The 18,085-nt window shown below is 44.8% G+C and overlaps 1 protein-coding gene across 2 annotated transcripts in view; it reads left to right on the forward strand.

The window, feature by feature from the left end:
* Positions 1-18,085, forward strand: part of MED15 (mediator complex subunit 15) — a 723,364-nt gene that overhangs the window by 208,900 nt on the left and 496,379 nt on the right. For both annotated transcript variants that reach the window (XM_085634093.1, XM_085634094.1), the window contains exon 6: positions 16,841-17,118. In XM_085634093.1, the coding sequence (XP_085490219.1) occupies positions 16,841-17,118 (278 nt within the window). The remainder of the gene's footprint in view (positions 1-16,840; positions 17,119-18,085) is intronic.

Genomic DNA, 18,085 nt, shown 5'->3' on the forward strand with positions numbered 1-18,085 from the left:
AGGATCATCTCTGAGCCCCACCCTCTTCAACGTCTACATGAGCCCCCTCGCGGCCATCGTACGCAAACACAACCTCAGCATAATCTCCTACGCCGACGACACCCAGCTGATCCTCTCCCTGACCAACGACCCCGCCGCCGCCAGAGCCAACCTGCACGAAGGGATGAAAGAGGTAGCCGAGTGGATGACGACCAGCCGCCTGAAACTGAACTCGGACAAGACGGAGGTCCTCATCCTGGGCTCCTCTCCCTCCGCCTGGGACGACTCCTGGTGGCCTCCCGCCCTGGGCACCGCACCCAAACCGACAGACCATGCACGAAACCTGGGCTTCATCCTGGACTCCTCCCTCTCCATGACCAGGCAAGCCAACAACGTCTCCTCGGCGTGCTTCAACATCCTACGCATGCTACGGAAGATCTTCTGGTGGATCCCCACCGAGACCAGGAAGACCGTCACCCAGGCCCTCGTCACCAGCCGACTGGACTACGGCAACGCCCTCTACGCCGGTACCACCGCCAAGCTCCAGAAGAGACTCCAGCGGATCCAGAACGCCTCAGCCAGACTCATCCTCGACATCCCACGAACCAGCCACATCTCCGGACATCTAAGAGACCTTCACTGGCTCCCCGTCAACAAAAGAATCACCTTCCGCCTCCTCACCCACGCACACAAAGCCCTACACGACCAAGGCCCGAGCTACCTCAACAGCCGAGTCAACTTCTACGCTCCCAAACGCCACCTCCGATCAGCCAACCACGCCCTCGCCGCCGTCCCCCGCATCCGAAGAGCGACTACAGGAGGAAGGTCCTTCTCCTACCTGGCCGCCAAGACCTGGAACTCCCTCCCTCCCGACCTGCGCCTGACCCAAGACCACCTCTCCTTCAGGAAGAAGCTGAAGACCTGGCTGTTCGAGCAGTAGCGGCACACACCCCCCCCCCCCCCCCCCCCCCAGCGCCTTGAGACCCTACGGGTATGTAGCGCGCTATATAAGTGTCACTGACTGATTGATTGATTGATTGATTGATTGACTTTTCTCTTTTATGGCATGCAATGCGGTGACAAATTACGGCAGCAATATCATTATAGAAGAGTTCTGAAATAGCCTCTCTGATTATGACCAGGCTCGTACCATAGTAGGGTTTGAATACTAGCAACACTCTTATGTTGCCATGTTTCTGCAAGTCTACATACTGGGGCTGAAGATAGTGGTAAGCAATAGTTCAGGGTTGGACGGCCCTTTTGAGTCTGTGCAAACCTACTAACTCACATGTCATGTTTTAAGTGTTTTCACCAACTCTTCTCTAATCTTTTCCCATATTGAGAAAGGTTGGAAATGTACTCCTGACAGTGGCAAATGTAAAACTTCTTCCAGGGTTAGGAAAAAAGTGGTTGGAGGAAAAGTGAACTTGGAAACATTCAGATTTTCACATGAATATTTGCTCATGGTAAAATGCAGTTCACAAATATTTTCTAGAAGTATTTTTTTCTTGGTCTACTTTTGTGAATTCACGGAAACCGTATGTTCGAGGCATATGAGCTGCAGATCACACACTAAGCATATATCACCATCTGGTGTTGGGCCCGGATGTTTTCACTTGTTTTTGTCTTGGAAAAGTCTTTGGAAGTCACGAGATAGGTGACTTCTCCTTTGGATGATAGAGCGCATCGGCTCCATCTTCAGATTGTTTTTTCCGCCACCAGGCTCGGATGTGTGTCTCGCGCTCCACTCTCGACGCGCAATCCTTCACCCTTCTCCGGTATTGTTTTCGATCGCGATCCCTAGTCGTCGCGCATCTCTTCAACATCGAAGTCCTTGATTCCGGTCGTCGACGAAGGCCTTCGGGCCTACCTGGGCCTTGGTATCTGGCTCATGGAAAGGACGCCATTCAAGAAATGTCCAAAATGTGGTTGAAATTTCCCCACACCGATCTGCATGAGGTGTGCAACCTCTGCATGTCTCCGGAGCACGAGGCCAGAGACTGTGCAGCTTTTGCCTCTTTCCACTTGAAGAAGACCATTCGAGATCATCGAGCCAGGAGAACAATGGCTCGCTCGTCGGCGCCCATCCCATCTTTCAGGAGGGCGTCTATGTGCCAGAACAGCAGCGCATCGAAGAAGGCCCAGTCAGCGCCTCCGAAGCCAATGACTCCAACCTCGAGGTCATCACTCCTGGGCAGCGGGTCGCAAGTAGAGACGTCGACCCCGACCCCCTCCCTACACAATTGAAAAAGGCTTTGGTCACACCTTCACCTTCGGACCCCGGTGCACACCGAGAGACTGCTTCCCATGCCCCGCCCTGGGGCCCGGCAAAGAAGCCTACTATGCCTTCAGGCGACTCTGGCTCGAGTCAGTCTACCATCGGTACCGAGCGGACACCGGCACCGAAAAAGAAACTGCCCTCCTCCTCCGTGCCGATCGCTGCCTCCACATCCAAGCACTCGGCATCGAAATCTACAGGCACCGCCCCATCGACTCCGAAAAAACACTGAGCCGAGCAAAAAGCAGATCCCTAAAGCTTCGGATTCACACCTTTCGGAGCCGAAAAAAGCCTCTGATACGAAAAAACACCCGGTTCCACAAGTGGCCACAGAAACTGTCAAACATCACAGTTCCAAGCCAAAGGAGCACAAAACCGTTCCAGAGTCGGTGCCGTGCAAGTCTTCCAAACCGAAACGGTCGGCGCCGAAAGACCAGCCTCTACCAGAAGAGCTATTTAAATCAGACCCTAAACGGAAAACTCTTCTAAAAGACCCTAAAACTGGTCAGCTGACTTTAAGTACAAAGAAGAGACCATTGGATACACCTGCACCTGCTCCACCACCTAAAAAAAAGGGTCATTGCCACATCTCCCCTCAGGGTCCATTCTCCACCACCTCCTCCCCACCACACCATTCTCCTACACCATATTCTCCACCAGTGGATGATGAAGATGACACCTCTGATGACACAGGAGGGGGTGCAGATGATGAGTCACTAGGGGATCCCCCTTATTCCCTGACCCCTAGGCCGATTATAGTACGCCATATGTCCCTAATGTCCACAGGATGGCATCTACCCCTCCAGGCCTTCCCCTCCGGAGGACAGAATGGGTTTTCATCAGCTCCTACACAGAGCTGCCCAATACCACGGGGTTGACTTACATACTGACCCTGTGGAAGAGGATTACCTTATGGACACCTTTGATAACCCACAAAGGTCCACCACTATTCTGAACTACAAAGAGAGGGACAGAAGGGGCTATTTCCGCTCACAGGGGAGTGGGAGGTCCAGCAAGGCAAGTTGCCCCAAGGGTGAAGACTATCAAAAAGGAGTATACCTGCTGTTCCTCAAGTCAAGAAAGAAGGAGTCAACAATAAGGCTGGATAGGACTAAAAACACAATGTGTATATAGTTGGTAATCCATTTGTTGGATAATAATGCCCTCACACACCCTTTCAGGTGTCATGCTTCATCATATGGGCTGCTCCTCGTCGGGCCGGCGGTGCAATGCCTAACGGGCTCCCTAAAAAGGGGCACTTTGTCGGAGATCTTCAATCCAACTGCCGTATGGTGAAGAGCGTGTATGGGGGCCTGACTAATGTAGATGTAAAGAAGTGATTTAAAACAGGGTTGGAAGTGCCGGTTGGGAATTCGATTTTATTCTGAAGGCCTCCTTCCCTGATTAAAAATGTGTATATAGCACTCAACAGAGTATAATGTCTCTTGTGAGAGTGATCTATGTTAGTGTTTAATGGTCAACATGTTTCTCGCATGGAGCGATTACACTCGCGATTCTTCAGGACCTAAAAAAACTATCTACAAAAGGAGAGAACTAAGTGATATTAATCCTCTAAGTGAAAGCAGGTTTTAATGTGAGTCAGTATCTCTTAACTAAAATACCTGTCATGGTCTGGTACTACCCTATTCAGTAGAACTTTAGACCACATCAATACTTGGTGGGTTGAGCATGAGCATAGGATCCTCTAAAAGTAGGAATTTTGCCTCGCTTATGCCGTGCGTCTTGACCTACCCTTACCACTATTCTGCCCATGCTAAAAGGAATTACCAAGCATGCACCTGAGGTATTTAAAGATCCTGTCAGGGCTAGGGTTATTAACCCCAGGATCGAGGAAAAAATACGAGGCTGCCCTAGCAGACCCAGCTTATATTAAGGGCCCTGTACCACTAGACTCCCTTGTAGTCTCCAATGCTAGATAGAGAGCCAACTCTCAGACATCCGGAGACGCTCCACCCCCTCATAAAGAGTCCAAACTCTTAGACGCCTCTGGCAAAAGAACCGCTTCACAGGCAGCTAACATATGGCGTATCGCCAACACTCAAGCACTGTTAGCCAGGTACGATAGGGCACATTACGACAGCTTACAACACCTCCCGAACAAATATAAGGACAAAACCAATCACCTTATACAGGAGGGGAAACTCATCACCAACACCTCCATTCGTTGCGCACTGGACGTGGCAGATACCGCCTCCAGAGCTGTCAACACAAGTGTTCTCCTGTGGAGAGGTGTGGCTCACTGGTTAGAGGCGGCAGATCCGCAAGCAGAGAATCGGCCAGGGACCAGGGTTCAATTCCCGACGCGGCAGGGTCGTGGACCAGGGTCAAAACGGACTCGATAATTCTCGCCTCGGTACCTACTCTAACCAGGAACACACTCTGCAACTCTGGGCATTAGCTTGCCTCATCTCCACAACGGCCCCCCACATTCGCCGGGGATGCCTGGTTTCACTTAGGAGATACCCAGGAGGGACCATCTCACAGGGATAGCCAGGATGGGTTCCCCAGCGGTCTACAGCGCCACGACGCCTCAGGGCAGCAGTGCGCTTTACAAGACACATACATTTACATTTACATTTACATGCTTGGCTACGCATTTCAGGTTTCAAACCTGAAGTACAAAGTTCCATCTTAAACCAACCATTCGATCAGGAACACTTATTTGGCCCTAATGTTGATTCATCCCTCAAAGATGAAGGAGGACACAGGCACAGCTAAATCAATGGGAGCCTTGCAATCGCAAGCTCTGAGACGTTCCTTTCGTCGTCCCTCTTACAAGGGCACCTCCAGAGGCTACTCCTCTGACAACCCCTCCACCTCTTATAAGACTCCCACCCAGTCTACATTCACCAGAGGTTACCAGAGAGGAGGCTACAGAGGCAACAATAAGAAAGGTAGAGGCAAGACCAACAATACCCGCTCTGCCTCCACCCCTACCCAATGTCTTCCCACCGACACCCCCCCCCCCCCCCCCCGGCCCATTCCATTCCATTCCACTCCAGTCGAGGGAAGATTACAACAGTTTCTACCTGTTTGGACCAACATCACCACGGACAGGTGGGTGAGACAAATCATTCAATCGGGCTACTGTATATAACTCATCTCTACCCCCCAAACATACCACCCAAACAGCGCCCAATGTCGTTAGAACATTTAGCACTGCTCAAGCAGGAAGTCATCTCCCTCCTACAGAAGAGTGTAATAGAACCAGTTCCCCTGCACCAACAAAACACAGGGGTTTACTCTCTGTATTTTCTCATACCAAAAAAGGACGGCTCTCTAAGACCTATTCTGGACCTCAGATCCCTAAACCTCTACATACAGTCAGACCATTTTCACATGGTCACACTTCAGCAGGTCCTTCCTCTTCTTTCACAAGGCGACTTCCTTGCCACTCTTGAGCTCAAGGACGCCTACTCCATATTCCCATTCACACATCTCACAGGAAATTTCTCAGGTTCGTAGTGGGCGGTCAACACTACCAATTCAAAGTACTCCCCTTCGGAGTCACCACAGCACCCCGGGTATTCACCAAGTGCCTGGCGGTAGTGGCAGCTCATCTAAGAAGACGGCACATTCACATCTTCCCATACCTAGACGACTGGCTCATAAAAGCCAGCTCATACAGTCAGTGTGTACACCACACTCATGTCACTATTCAGCTACCGCACGAATTGGGGTTTACTGTAAGCCAGGCAAAGTTTCATCTACAACCGTCCCACATACAACAGTACCTAGGTGCCACAATAGACACCTCAAAAGCGCTCGCTTATCCCAGTCCAGCCAGGATAGCAAGCATGCAAACCCTCATAACCAATTTTCAGCCTCAACACTCTTCCAGCTCGAGTGTTCATGCAACTCATAGGGATGATGGCCTCTTGCATATTCATAGTGCCTCACGCAAGACTCCAGATACGTCCTCTCCAAGAGTGCCTAGCACGCCAATGGAACCAGGCTCAAGATCAGTTCTGGTGTTGGTAGACAGTCGCACCCACCGCTCTCTGCAGTGGTGGAACACCAAAAACCTTTCCAAAGGGCACCTGTTCCTAGAGCCAGTTCCACAGATTGTCCTGACAGCGGACGCATCGCTCTCCGTCTGGGGAGCTCATCTCTTACATCACACCATGCAGGGCAGGTGGACTCCTCAACAGAAATTACTCCACATCAACCACCTGGAGTTACTAGCCATATTCCTAGCCCTAAAGGCATTCCAGAAGCAAATATCAGGCAAGGCTGTCCTAGTCCGCACGGACAACATGACGGCCATGTACTACATACAGAAACAAGGCGGGACACATTCTCTACAGCTCTCTCATCTAGCACAAAGCATATGGAGATGGGCTATACTGCAGAACATTTTTTTCCTAGCCCAACATGTCCCGGGAGTCCAAAACAACATAGCCGATCTGTTAAGCCGTCAAACGCAACAGATTCACGAGTGGGAACTTCATCCGCAAGTTCTTCAACCATTTTTTCAAATGTGGGGCCACCCACACATAGACCTCTTCGCCACACACAAACGCCAAATGCCCAAGCTTCGCTGCCAGATTCCCACACCCATTGTCTAAAGGCAATGCGATATGGATGAATTGGTCAGGCAGATTTGCGTACGCTTTTCCGCCTTTCCCACTCATTCCATTGATGGTGCGAAAGCTACAGCAACTCACTGACTCTCATTCTAGTTGCTCCAACTTGGGCCAGACAACCGTGGTACACCACATTACTAGAACTTTGTGGTTCCGCACCAAAAACTGCACCTCTCCCCACGCCTCTTAACCCAGAACCGTGGTTTATCAGACACCCGGACCCAGCTCAGCTCAACCTTGCGATCTGGCTCCTGAGGTCTTAGAATTTGGTTACCTTAACCTTCCCCTGACTGTATGAACGTTATTAAGGAGGTTAGACGTCCCACCACTAGAGCCTGCTATGCAGCCAAGTGGAAAAGATTTGTTATATATTGTCATAACACCATCAATCCCCTAGATGTGTCTATCCAACACATTATAAGCTACCTACTACATCTCCAAAGGTGTAACTTGGCTTATACATCTATTAGCTTGCACCTCGCTGCCATAGCGGCCTATTTACAAAATAGGCAACACTTATCACTTTTCAGAGTACCTGCCATCAAAGCATTAATGGAAGGCCTCAGAAGAATAATTCCTCCCAGAGTACCACCCTCACCTGTGTGGAATTTAAACATGGTTCTCACAAGATAATGGGTCCTCCATTTGAACCTCTACATAAATGTGAGCTACAGTTTTTAACATGGAAGGTTGCTTTTTTTTAGTGGCCATCACTTCTCTCAGAAGAGTTAGTGAGCTCCAAGCACTAACCATTCAGGAACCTCTCTTCCAAATATATCATAATAAGGTTGTTCTATGAACTAATCCTAAATTCCTCCCTAAGGTTATTTCTCCCTTCCACCTCAGTCTGTAGAGTTGCCAGTGTTCTTCACGCAACCAAATCGTCGCAGAAAGAGCTCTTCACACTCTGGATGTCAAAAGAGCACTGCTTTATTACATTGAGGGAACAAAACCTTTTCGCAAAACATATTTTCTTATCTTTCTCACCACCACATAAAGGCAACCCCATATCAAAATCTGGGATAGCAAGGTGGATTGTCAAATGCATACAGATTTGCTATCACAAAGCAAACCGAACATTGTCAGTTCCCCCTAAAGCCCACTCTGCCCGAAAGATGGGGGCTTCAATGGCATTTTTAGTGAACATTTCCTTGCATGACATCTACAAAGCATCTACATGGTCTACACCGCACACATTCACAAAGCACTATTGTGTAGATGTGCAAACAAAACAGCAAGCTAGTGTGGGCCAGGCTGTTCTCAAAACACTATTTCAAACTACTGCAACAGATACTGGTGGTCGCCGCTAAGGAGGCGTACTGCTATACAATCTATGCTTAGAGTGTGATATACAGCATATATGCCTCGAACGGAAAATGCTACTTACCAGTATGCATCTGTTCTTGGCATGTAGTGCTGCAGATCCACACACGCCCACCCACCTCTCCGGCTACCTTTATCTGTTCCAGTATTATCTTATTTAGATACAGCATACATGGGTATCTTTCCTGTTTCTCACAAAACTCCATTTCCCTGCTGGCGAAAAACAATCTGAAGATGGAGCCGATGCCCATGCGCACTATCATCCAAAGGAGGAGTCACCTATCTCGTGACTTCCAAAGACTTTTCCAAGACAAAAACAAGTTCAAACATCTGGGCCCAACACCAGATGGCGATCTTTGATTAGTGTGTGGATCTGCAGCTCTACATACCAAGAACAGATGCATACTGGTAAGTAGCATTTTCCTTTTGCACTGCATGCAAGGATATATACCATGAATGCAATTTTGAGACGTTCTTTAATAATTGGGCCTCTACCTGCCTGTTGTGTTTATTAAAATGTGGTCTCTCTCTCTCTATCAGGTGGCTTCACTGTGAGTGACAGTCTTCTGCTCTTTCACATGGAGCACATTGGCACACAAAGTAGTTTTGTTCAGTGCTCGGAACTGCTGTGGCAATGTGTACACTTTGAGAACAAGTTCTTTTTGCTTTTGCCAATGTTTTATAAAATGGTGAGGGTTCAGCAACTCCCACACTGATAAGGTTTTACAAAAACCATGCCTATAGAAGTCACGCATTGACAAAACCAAAAGACTGACTTCCAATTTCAGTTCTACTGGCTTTGCCAATGCTTATTTAGTTTTGTTTTCCGTAATTGTATTTAAACTGGTTGCACTGATTTTCCATTATGAATATTTTTGGGAAATACTAGCATACATCAACATGTTACTAAATGATGCTGCAAAGATATGGTACCTAAAATCTTACAGTAGTTTATCGAAATGTTTTTTTCCTACTTGCATTTTTTTGTGAACCTTTTATTCTGAAAGCAAAGAATCAGCACTCTTGCTTTCAAGCTTCTGCAAATATTTGCATATAATCAGAGAGCATTCTGGGAGCATAGCTTCATATTACTAAACTTTGGAAACGTGTGCAATTTTATACTGGAACCACTGTCAGTAGTGCAGTCCGAGCTTACAACATTTACTTGGAGCGCTCACCCTAATAATAAAGGCATTCAAATAATGAACCATAAATGCAAGTTTGAATAGCATTAACACATGGGCACACATTACCTAAACTGTAGACAATGCCCTTCCTTGATCTAAAATGTGGTACTGCAAACTGGCAGCCAAAGGGTTTGTGCTGCAGGGGGTTGGGCCTACTTGTCCCAAGGACAAAATACACATTACAACTTATTGCCCTTAACCCCAATCAATATGTCCTTGGCATCGGGCTATAGGAATTCAAGTCGAGTCAAAAAGCTTTATTTCGATAAAGATTGTATCATAAAAGCATTGACAAACATACAAGATGCAATATATCGAAGGGGAAACATTGAATTTAGGATATAAAGAACTATAGATAAAAACAGAAGTGTAGGCTGGTCAACTAGTCTTCTTAACACCAACGTGCAGAATATAACCGTTTTAAGAATGTGCATTAAAAATCAATTTGTAGTATATTCATTAAAAATTAATAAGAAAAAATATTACATTTCAGTGATAAAGACAGTTTCCCTAAAACTTTTGTGCAATGAGGACATATTAAAAAAAAGAAAGAAAAAAAATAAGAAAGAATTCATATTGGTATATAGGAATTCCACATCCCTGCCTAAGGCATTGTCCTACAACCATTTCATACAGTCGTTTTTAGGTCGAAGCCTAGGCTAACAACTTTTTGGTGATATTCTGAAAGCTTCCCTGGGGATGTTTTCTACCAATTGCTTACCATTGCTTTGTGTTTTGTACTTTGTATTTGCTAGCTTTGTTTGCTGGCATTATTTGTTTTAACCTGCCCACTTGAGTTTATTCCTCCTGTGGTGCATAACCTATTTACTGCATTCTTCCACGAGTGCTTGATTATCTGTAAAAGGACATTTAAATGTTCTCATCTTGACACAATTGTTGTGCGTTCAAAGGCAGAAGTCAAGGGTCAGGCCAATCTCATCTAAGGGAGCTTGGTGTTTACTTTTTTTTTAACCAGGCGAGACCTATTGGCATGACCATTGCTTGTCTATAAATGTTATAATATGGCTGCTGTTAATAAAAGTGAAGAAAGTAAAAGCGTCCTGATATAGAATTGGTCAGGAAAATCTCTTTATGCTTTCCTTCCATTTCCCCATATTCTATAATTTCTTAAAATATAGAAATTCAAAGCCAGAACGACCCTCATTCCCCCAAATGCTACAGAATGTCAGTAACACCTCGCAGGAGGCAGCGAAGCAGACTGATCTTGTTGATCAGACTTGAGGCTAACTGAATGAATCCAGCTTGACAGCAGGGTTCCTGAGTTACTTTCTGGTCTAGATTTTTAAATATGGTCATACATTTTAAGCATAACTGGCAAAATAAAACATCCTCCACTGATTAACACACAAAGACAACCTGCAATTTTTATTACGTAGTAATTGGGCATTTTTTTCTCCACTTCTGTAACCAAATGTACAATGGAAATAACTTGAATTACAGACGACGCAAGTGTTAGGTGGATGGTATTCTTTAGTTACAAGAACTGCTGGATAGATTTTGCGACATTCCCTTTGGAAGTGAGGAATTCACTTGAAGCCTTTCGAATTATAACGAACATGATCTTCTCCTTCTCGGACATGTAGCTTTGCTGAATACCACCGAAAACCCTCTAGACCTTTGAAATGTCTCTCCATCACTGTCTGCAGTTCTCTCCTGCTTTGCAGTATTACAAAACCCAGGCCTGAGAAGATGTGCACTCTGGAATCCTCCAGTAGGATGGAATCCTCCTTGACTGCTGCCTTTGTTATCATTTAATGCTGACCAGCGTTCGACTCCTCTGCCAGCAAATGCCTTAATCCTGTTTTTGTCTGCAGGGCCTTTAATAGGTAGATGGGTAACTTTCAGCACTGAAACACCAGCTGATATATCACAATAGAGTACAAAGGTTTGTATAACATCTTGCACCTCCTTTTTCAAATCGCCACTTTCATCCAGGATTGGTATCTCCTGGATACTCACTCTTTGCCTTAGCAACACTTTCTCAGTGTTTCGCCATATCCTTCAGATTCAGCTTAGAAGCTAGCTAGGACACTGCTTTCATTGCAGGGCATATCTGTGAGGAGCCAACAGTTGCTTTCACTTGGTTGGTTAGGGCATTGACCTCTTTCTCCATAGCAGATATGCTGCCCTAGTTTCCTCCACTTCCATCGCTGGGTTTTCTCATTCTGTGTGTAGTGTTTTGTTAGCCCTCTCTTTAACAAGTGCATTATTTTCATCTCTGCCTTGGAGAGACTGGTCCTCACATCTTCCAAGCCATTGGGCTCTGGATCACTAGGTTCCTTTGAGGTCTGGCTTCTCAGGCACAAACAATGTCACCTTTAAATCGCCCCAATGTGCTACTTATTTTCTTTGGGAGGGGAGCATTGTTACCCACCTTTTAGGGAGAAAAGAGAGGACTCTCATGTTTCAGGCCCAATTGTCATTTAGTTGCTGGTAGGGAGGGAGCTATCTCACCCACCTGAGTCTGAGCAGTTTTGAAACCCCTCAGGGTTGCTTCCGCTCCTTCACTCCTCCTTGCCACTACAGTTTACCTTACTCTGATGCTCGGCCGAAAGTCACTGGAGCCACCTGTGGATTCTGCCATGCTCTCTTATCAGAAGTTAAAGTGGGCCATCAAGCAGTTGCCACGACATTGGATACCATGGGAGAACAGATCTCTGATGTGGTTAGAATCAGGAGGGAGCCTGTGAGGGGCAGCAGGGTCTCCAGCAACTCTCCACCACTTTTAGCAAGATTTCTCTTAACCTCCCAGCAGTGCTTCATGAGTCCAAATGCTGGGGTTGCACTGGAGCTTTAGTAGAGAGCAGCTATCTACAGCTGCTCAAGCACCACTACCTCAATATTCCCATTTTAACCTACGTTGGCCGAACACGGACATCTTGAAAGAATCTAAGAAGCGGTCCACCTAATCATCTTATACTTTTAAGTGGGAAGGTTCTGCTTGTGATGTCAGCAAGAAGGTTGTGATCCCATCGTGTGTCAAGAGAAAGTTCTGCTTCTGTACCTCCTATGCTTGGCAAGCCCACAATTGTGGTTCTCCATTAGGGTGCATCTGCCAGCTATTACATCATAGCAATTCCCACACACAAAGATTTTTCCACAGTTTGTCATCAGCGCCATTTTGGAAGGTTTGAACAATATCTACCCAAAATTGAAAGTCGTTCCTCTATTTTGTTCAGACTAAATTAGTTGCTTCACCATTTGAGCCTCTACATAAAGCTTCATAGTATATCTGATGTGGAAGACAGCTTTCTTCGTTGCTATTACATCTTCCATAGAGAGTGAGAGCGTCAAGCCTTCTCTGCAGTTGAGCTTTGCATGCTCTTGTTCTCTTAATAGAGTGGTCACGAGAACCCATCTTTCCTTAATATCCAAGTTAGTATCCGAGTGTCACATTAATTAGTCCATTCCAGAGCCTTTAAGACAATCCAATTGTCTGTCAACTATGGCCTCCTTCATATACGTTTAGCCACTTAAACAGTTGTTTTTTTAGATGGATATTGTCATGGCAAAACGAATGCAAATTTTATTAGAGGATAAGCAACTACAGCTTCTGGGACAAGAAATATTTCCTGGGGTGACATGCATTGCTGTTACATAGAAATAGATTATTACTTTCACATGGCATTACTTTTTGGATTCAGATTTTAAATCACAGTCCCCCCTGGGTTATGCTTTCCTGAAAATCTCCTTTTTGGTTTGTTCTAGTTTACGAACTGTGCCTAAGTTTTGTTTTTCCATTTTGTGAAGAAGTTGAATCTGTAGATCTTGGAAATAATTGCTAATAAGTTCTAATGTTTATGACCATCAGGGAAGAGACTAGAATTCTGAAGCAGAAGTTACATGTAATCCTTCTGCACTCGTTCAGATTTTCATGGAAGTCATCAGCAGCCTTCCTGCCTTCTAGGTCTTTTCTCCATGGCAGAGTTGATGGATTTAGACTTTTCCCCACCCTGAGCCTTATGGCCGTTCAATGGAGTTGCCATGCTGAAAAATGCCTATAATCTCTCGGAGGATACTGAGAGAAGGTGAGGGTGGTTAATAGGCTTTTGACATGTTCCCCTTTACGTCCAATTGCTTATAAATGATCAGACTTGTCTGTCCTGCTTTCTTCCCCAAAAATAAATACCCAGACTAGACTGCCAGTCTACAGTTCAGTAAACGATGGCGACCAAGATGTCTACGCTAATCAATACATCTTATCAAGGTTATGTAAGTTGTCATAATGCGCAATCATCACCTGGCATATAAGAATATGGTACAGGCAATAAAGAAAAGATAAGTCACATGAAACTAAAAATAAATCAAAAAATTAACTGAATACCTCGCAAGAGCAACACCAAGTTGGTATATGTCAGTTGTATATTCTGCCCACCTGTGTTTCTTATCATATGCGTTCATTAGGCAAGAAAAGAGGAAGGTGCCCTGTCTTACCTAGGTGTTGCCAATCTTGCCCTATATACTGCCTTCCTAGTCTCCCTCTGCCTATACAGGGAAAAAAGGCCGAGATTCAGCTGTCCGAGTGTCATAGTGTGTCAAAGCAGAGTACTACATTGAAGCTTCAGTCTGATGTGAGCATGCCTAAAGGTACATCTGCAGGCTGATATTGTAAGAGACTGCGATTGTCGTTGACGTCAACTGCTCGCCAGAAGCCTTGCCTAACCATTCCAAGTACGCATGAAGCTGCTTCATGGCCCACAATTTGCCTTGAATGGTGCTCGAAGCAAGGAAGCTGCACCGTCCACTGGATTCTGAAGTGCGTATTCTAGGTGCCATCCCTTCCATCAGCTGCATTGATTTCTTGCCTACAACCAGTGTCTACAAAAAGCTTTATTAGCAACCTGCACAGCAGAGCTTTGAAACACAAACCTGTCATACTCCTCCTTCAAACAAGCCATAAATAAATCTGCAGAACTCCACTCTTTGCTAGTGGATAATGATATCTTCAGCAAGAGAAAGCACGCCGGGATGGTTTCGCTCACTCCAAGCCCGTACCTGAATCTTACATTCTCGGTCCATCGTAATCTTCAACTAATGGCCCTGCGATTAGGTAAATTACCGTCCATCGCGGATCAGCCAACATGGGTAAACAAAGGACCGAAAGAGTGCAGACTATGTGGCAACAGCAAAGAGGACTTCATCCATCTAGTCTGTATATGTACCGAACTTTCAAAATGCATGTCACTTTTTTTAAAAACGCATTGAACTTCAGAAGAATAAGGACATGCAGATCAGCTATTATAAATTAGTTGGATCCAACTGAAACCTTAATGAACTGTCAACTGATAAAGTTCCTCACCTCACTTGAGCAAGCATTAAAAACTGAAACTCCAGTTACTGCCCAGTAAGGTGTACTGGGAGAGTTGGACTAAGGAAGAGGCCACACGCCAAGCAAAAATCATGGCTGGAAAGATTCCTTCTAACATCTCAGCGGAACAAGGACTAATTATTACTTTGAACTATTCATTGTTTACTATATATGTTTGTACATATTCAATTATCAATTAACTCACGATATACACTTGCACACACTTGAATATTAATAAGTGACTACAAAAGGCTTTTTACCGTTTTAAGCAATTTTACAAAAATGTTATTGTTTACTTTGAATATACAGAGAACAAATTGTACTGGTTTTAATTAACTGAAACAATAAATATAGTTGATTTGATTCGAGTGTGGCAGGATCGCCATTAAAGAGGGCATCTTTGTTTGACCTTGTGAGTTATCTCATGGACTGCGTCCTATAGATCTATATTATCGACAGAGTTTCACTATGCTACATCTGTAACATGTCATCTTCGATTTTAGTCGATTGTAATGGTGTCTTCAACCTTTGCCACATTGCCTATTTCTTCTGCAGTTTCTCTTTAATCGTTAAATGTCTTCTGTACCCTCGCACCCCCAGGTGGGCTTCAACAGTACTTCTCTTCGAGGAAGTAGATATTGCCTTGATCGATCGGGCTTAAAGCCTTTCTTTTCTGATGATGCCGACTCTCCAGGTCATTTCAAAGAAATTAAAGCGACACTGACACCAAAGGACTTAAACAATTACATATGTCACCATCAATTTTGATGAAGATTAAGCTGGAACCAGCTTCAGTCCTAGTCAGTGATACAACGTGCCTTCTTTATTAACTCATAACCAGGTTGACTGGTACATAGACAATCACTCGATGGTGACAGTGCACTTCTCCACGGAATATTATTTATGACTTTCAGAACAGACTTCCTAATCCAGTCATTTGGGCTCTGGATTGTCGGTGCTACCCTTGGTTCAATTTACTGATTTGTTACCACTGCAGTCGTTTCCAGTGGTTCCTTGAAGTAAACCGTGTTTGGAGGCTGTCTCAACTCATTATACCTTCACTGCCGCCACCTTCAGTATCATGTAGACCTTAGAAAACTGAGGAACCGGAGTGTCAATATGATATGGGTGACCATGAGGAGGATGTTTCAGAAAAAGTTGCCGACATGAATACAGACCCGTACTTCCCTAATTTTAACATTTCTAATTTCTACATTTACAAAGTGATTAGTTTTAACATTTTTCTTTTCAAGGGCAAACAGTTCATATTGTAATGGTAGAAGTAGCATTCTACGTTGATTCAGCAGATTTTCTCAGCTGTTGAGGGGCATGTTCTGCCCCATAGGATCCCCCTTGTCCTCTGTAGCTTGCATATCTGATTGCTGTTCTTATCATAGTGGCCTCCCAAAAGGAAGGCATCTGTGCCTATATCCTGGGCAAATTCATAAGTTATGCAGCCAGTTCGTATATGTGTTTCCTGTTTTATAATGCACACTTTACAGGCCCGCTGGGACATTTCTTACACTGTTAATCATTCTTAAGGGAACATCATAATGTTAAGCCATTTTCACATCATATGAATGTAATAGTTTTATACAGCAGGTCAAAATGTTTTTTCTTTTTCAGTTAGCTCTAGACCCATAAAAAGGAATGATACAAACTATGTACATAGAATTGTAAGATTTCCATTATCACGGATTCCCAGCAAGCTATTTGTTTGTCTGATGTGATTAGTCCTTGAAACTCAATCAGAATGAATGATACATTGCACTCATTTTTGATTGGTATAAGTGAGGCATAGGGATTGTAAAATGGTCTTGAATGAGTCATCTTATGCTTAGTAGGGTTTAAAAAACTGAAAATGTTTGATTGGTGATTTATGAATATAGTTCTAAAACTTAAAAATGTTGCTCCTCAGTGTGTTAGTCTTCTTTAACAACATTCTGTATGTGATTATATGTAAAAATAGGCATGCCTAACCGTTTGATGTAGGTTTCTGCTACTTGTTATCAAAGGCCCTCTTTTTCCAAAATTGTTTAAAAGTGGTTGAATGTAGACTCTGGGATTTGCATTGGGAGCAGTGGCAAGTGCAGGCATTCTTGCTAATCACACCTAATGAGAGATAGTTACTTTTCAGCCCAACTTCAACTGCAGCAGATGGCGCAGCAACAGCAGCAGCAGCAGCAGTTCCAGCAGCAGCAGCAAGCAGCTTTGCAGCACCAACAGCAGCAGTTCCAGGCAGCGCAGCAGTCTATGCAGCAGTTCCAGGTGCAGCATCAGGCAGCTGCGCAACAGCAGCAGCAGCAGCAGCAACAGCTTCAAGTAGCACAGCATCAGCAGCTGTTAAAAATGCAGCAATTGCAGCAACAGCAACAGCAGCAACAGCAGCAGCAGCAGCAAAATCAGCAGCAGCAGGTAAAACATAGCAGAGGGGTTTTCAGGCAGGATGAAGGCCATCTCTGACCTGGCATAGATCAATTTACTATATTTTTTCATTCACCTTTTGGTGCTAGGCAGCTCAGGGTCCTCGTTGCTCCAGTGCGTTGATGTGTTGGTTATTCTGTGCGGTATTTGCTGGCTACTAATCTGTGTCCAGTTTGTATATTTTTAATCTGCTTATTTTTGGAATTTGAATGTTAGCAGTGGAACCCGTTCAAGGGGCCTATGTTGGAGAGAATGTGAATCTTTATGGGTGAAATAGTTACAGTAATTGTCTTTCTAAAAAGTATGTGAATGCACTTAGATGGTACCTTAATTAAACCAACCATCTCTAAGCATTTTTCACGGTTGCAGCTTTTGGCTTATCCTAAAGACCTGCCCTTGCTGGATAGAGAGTATATGAGGTCATGCTAGCTTGAACAGAGAGCAATATTTTTTTATTTGAAGGAAACCAGTTTTAATCCTCCCTGGATATTGTAGATGTGATTCTGCCCACCCTGCCTAATGGCCAAATATACTGTCCTTCTTCCCTACTTAAAAGTCTAGGTCTCCTTCCTCCGGCTTCAGGAATGTCAGCAATACCCTTTCACTTTCTGAAAAAACAACCTCATCACCATCTAGTGCACAGGGGCAGGCCTAGGGCTTTCATACTTCAACTTGCAGGCCTCCATTACTATAGCTCACTCCACACATCTTTCTTTTTTTTTTTTTTTTTTGGAAACCGTTTATTACAGGTCTTAAAAGTATACAAGTATGGGCCCACAACCTTCCGGCCGGCCGCTAGCAATGTTAGGAACATACGACATACATTCATGGAACACGTGGTATTACAGGAGGAGCATTTCTCAGTAGATAACAATGTCAAAAACCACATCATCCAGGCCCCATTATGCGGTTTCATTTTAAATTAAGAACAACAAAAATTAAAACCACACCCACAAGG

Source organism: Triturus cristatus, chromosome 11 (genome assembly GCF_964204655.1).
Source record: "Triturus cristatus chromosome 11, aTriCri1.1, whole genome shotgun sequence".
In the NCBI taxonomy this organism is placed as follows: domain Eukaryota; kingdom Metazoa; phylum Chordata; class Amphibia; order Caudata; family Salamandridae; genus Triturus; species Triturus cristatus.